Source organism: Arachis stenosperma, chromosome 6 (assembly GCF_014773155.1).
Source record: "Arachis stenosperma cultivar V10309 chromosome 6, arast.V10309.gnm1.PFL2, whole genome shotgun sequence".
NCBI lineage: Eukaryota > Viridiplantae > Streptophyta > Magnoliopsida > Fabales > Fabaceae > Arachis > Arachis stenosperma.
In genome coordinates, this window is record NC_080382.1 from 113,837,598 (window position 1) to 113,841,411 (window position 3,814).

Here is a 3,814-nt window from a genome sequence, read left to right on the forward strand (position 1 = left end):
AGTGGGTTTTTTAATCTTTGCCTTAAGAACACTTTTTTAAGAAGTTAAAAGCAGAATATTTATTGAGAAAATAAAGATGTTTGAAGTTTATAATTATATTAATTTCACAAAAAATGTAAAATTTTCCACTAATATATACTTAAAGAGTACATGAAAAACACTCATTGGTAAAATTATTGGTAAAATTATATTCAAATGTAACCAAATTTGTGATTATTCTTATTGAAATGCGTTTTCAAAGTAATTAAGTTGATAGTTATGGTTTTTATGCGGACTTAATTGAAACTACTTTCTCTAGGATATTGTCTGTTTAGTTTTCTCTCTTTGGATTTTATGTACCGGTGTCTATAAAAAAAGTGATGTAAAATATAAAATTATTTTTACATTAAATTAAAATTGAGGTTATACTTATGGGCTTATGGCTAGATAAATAATTATTTATACGATTTATTTTTTTTTCATAGAAAACTCATTATTTGATATTCTTCACATAATTAGTAGTTATAATATAATTATTTATCTACATAATTAATGATAAATAAAATGAGCTTAAAACTAATTTGGGTTGATCGAGTGATCAGCTCACGTGTCCGTTTAAGCAAGTGTCGGACGTTCGAATTTCGCCTTTTGCATGCAGCAACAGATTAGTCCTTGACTTTGTCGGGTGTAAAATATTTTATACAGTTATATAAATGATACTGAATTGCATATGATATAGATGAAATCTTTACTTGTGAACATCATGAATAATTGAGATTGAAAAACAAAAATCATGCCCCTAAATTTATCCTCAGTTCCAGAGGTGCTTATTCGCTTATTATATGACTAAGTATATCTTTATAGTTATTCAAGATTTATGCACAAGAGTTTGTTTCATGAATTCTACAAAAACATCATGGAGAGCAACCTCTGAAGAGTTTGCCTATGTTACTTCCTCCTGGGTTTGATATCCACGGTTCATGGCGTTCTAAATTAGCATTGGAGTACCTTGAAGAAAACAGCAGGACCCTGTTCTTACGCTTCAAATCTTCCACCTCCAAGTGAAGCCTTCTTATGGTTTCTCTCTTTTCGTCATTTCTTCTGGCCAACTCTATAAATTGGTTTACATTATCTTTTGTAAGCTTCGCAATTTGAAACTCCATTGCCGACCACTTATTGTCGCATTTAAATTCCACCATTGATGGATCTTCGAGGTTTATTTCCGAATCACCAATCTTCATAGAATCATTTCTATTGATAGAGAGATCAGTCATTCCTTCTTCTGTTTCAGTGTCTCTACCTTCAAGCTCTGGTTTAAGTTTCATGCTGCATGAGTCAGCTGATAAAAACTCATGGTATTCACCTTCTTGCTTATTTGATACAGAATTTGTATTGGTACAACCAAAATTGATATCAGGACCCTTCAGGGGAGATTTTGATATACCAGAAGATAATAAAGATCTTGAATGAAAGACATCATTTTCAGAGGTTTTATAGGTACCATCAGATATTTTGCACTTGAGTTGGTTATGTGCTATGGCTAAAGCGCGGTAAGACTGGCCAAATTCTTCAAGCATGCACATGAAGTCTTCTCTCCATTTATAATCTCTGTGTTCGTCGTTTGGAGAGTTGCTGCCATCCTCTAAAATGGTCATCATGGCTTCCAATTTCTCATCCAAATCTGTAAATTGATCAAAATACACAGGGACTTTTGAGTAAAATGTGCAGCACAACTAATCTAGAGCACGAACATTTTGAATGATGTGTGCTTACCAGAAATCCTATGATTTAATCATACGAGGGACCTTCTCCATATACCCAGAGATGGATGCAGTTCTTAACTAAACTGAGGTATTTTATTAGTAGGATATAGATACTACATATATTTTTCCCTTATCATCTTATACTTTGACCCCACACTAATCTAGTATTTACATAAACTTCTTTACTATACACATATTTATTAAACCTGACCACGTTTGATTACTGTTTCTGGAGAGTGTTTTTTCAATACTAATCTAGTAGACTTCAAACATTTTGGTTGTGTTCTAATCCCTACCTTTTACTTAGTTATAGTGGCAAATAATTGGATCCTAGAAGAAGACATGTCTTGCTCCCTAAGACATCGGAAATAAGTCACATAACCAATTTTCTCCCCGACCCATCTTCCACAACCACTCTAATAATCTTGTTGCCCAACTTTATTGTACGGAAAATCCAAATCAAAGAAAGCTGACAAGTAATTATAAAGAACTATCCTAAATAAATTTAACTTTCCTTCATGTTGCATGCAAATCAAATGACCTTTTGCTTTGTCAAAACAATAACCTGACAACACAAAAGCTCATGCATTTTTTATTTAACATGTAAAATGAAGCAAAACTATGGAATTTTGGCATATATATATAGGAGAGAGAAAGAGAGAGACCTGATATGGTTGTTTGAAGCCATTGAGACTTGTAGATATGTGCAGAACTCCAAGATTCATGATCATTATTTTCCATGAACAAATTTGTTATCGGTTATTATCACAGAACAAGATAATTTATCAGAAGAGGACCAAAGAAGGAGCAACAGGGTAAAGTGTAAAGGATCAAGTAAAGAATATGAAAAGGTAGGTGCAGTTCCAGGATATGTGTGGCAGCAGCTAAACGTTAAGCAGATTCTTTTGTCAAATTGGAACGCATTCTCAAAGAACCAAATAAATATAGTTTTTCAAATGCGCCCATTATTTCTCATTAATCTCCTGATGGATTTTCTGGGAAGCAGTATAATTTGTGTTTCCTTATAATATACGTACTAATTAATGAGTTTAATTTCGAATATGCAGCTGTATTCAGAATACATTTCACAGTAGAATCAATTATTAATTTATTATTGATGGAAAAATACAACATAATTTATTGTACCGCGTATAGTAATATACACATGGTTGAAGAATTGAAGGCTTAGGTACAAGTACGATAAAAGTTTGAATCACATGGTCGTGATGGTCTTTTTTTAAAAAATAAATAAATAAAAATTTACGGAGGTATGGTCCTGATTGTCAGATTCATCTCAATGGACCATTTCGGACCAAAAAGGAAAAGAGGAAAAATGAAAAATTAAAGGAACTACTATTTTAATTTTCTAAATTTAATTTTTGACAACGATCTCTTCAAAAGTTGTCATTTTGGGCTTTTAACAATGGTTTTATACTTTTATTCGGACAAAATGATTTTTTTTAATTAAATTCATCTTTTAAAAATTTAAATTAGTTATCTTTTTGTCACTTTTTTTTGGTATTCTTAAGATTAATTTGGAATCCAAACCTTTACAATTTTATTATTATCTATGGTTAATTTTTTATTTAATTTATCTTTTTTAATAGAATTATAATCTATATTATATAAAATTATACTAAAAAATAGTATACGAGAATTATAATTATAAAAGATGATTTTTTTACATAATATATTTTTAGTATTTTTAGTATTTTTTTAGTATACTATAATTTATTATTATTATTATTATTATTATTATTATTATTATTATTTACAGTTAATTTTTTGTTTAATTTACTTTACCTAATAGTATCAATAAATCATATTATAAAAAAATAATAACAAACATAATACACAAAAATCACAATTATAAAAGTGTATAATATCAAACAAACGGTTAAAAAAAATAAAAATAATAAATAATAGAAAAATAAAGCTCATATCAATAGAAATAACAAGAATTTTATAAATAATACAATAACATACATAAAGAATAAAGTTAGTAAAAGATAAATAAATGGTTAATATCTATGATTAAAAAAGTTTGTTAAGAAAATCCAAAAACTAAAAAT

At 29.1% G+C, this 3,814-nt stretch overlaps 1 protein-coding gene across 3 annotated transcripts; it reads right to left on the reverse strand.

The window, feature by feature from the left end:
* Positions 1–755: 755 nt before the first annotated feature.
* Positions 756–2,713, reverse strand: LOC130936655 (protein NETWORKED 3A-like). Of its 3 annotated transcripts, XM_057866767.1 has the most exons (3): positions 2,408–2,713; positions 1,481–1,660; positions 756–1,345 (listed from the first exon to the last, which is right to left on the reverse strand). In XM_057866767.1, exons 1-3 carry the CDS (start codon positions 2,481–2,483, stop codon positions 894–896), a joined length of 708 nt encoding a protein of 235 aa, XP_057722750.1. In that variant the 5' UTR covers positions 2,484–2,713; the 3' UTR covers positions 756–893. The 3 variants fall into 3 exon arrangements, with proteins under 3 accessions (XP_057722750.1, XP_057722747.1, XP_057722748.1); XM_057866764.1 differs by having other exon boundaries at positions 756–1,660; XM_057866765.1 differs by lacking the exon at positions 2,408–2,713 and adding an exon at positions 1,753–2,162 and having other exon boundaries at positions 756–1,660.
* Between the last annotated feature and the right edge of the window lie 1,101 nt (positions 2,714–3,814).

Bases quoted from the DNA above. Each gene is read 5' to 3' on its own strand.
- LOC130936655 (XM_057866764.1), bottom strand. From the start codon at position 2,483: ATGGAAAATAATGATCATGAATCTTGGAGTTCTGCACATATCTACAAG. The intron at 1,661-2,407 runs GTCTCTCTCTTT...ATCAATTTACAG, and splicing joins GCTTCAAACAACCATATCAG to ATTTGGATGAGAAATTGGAA.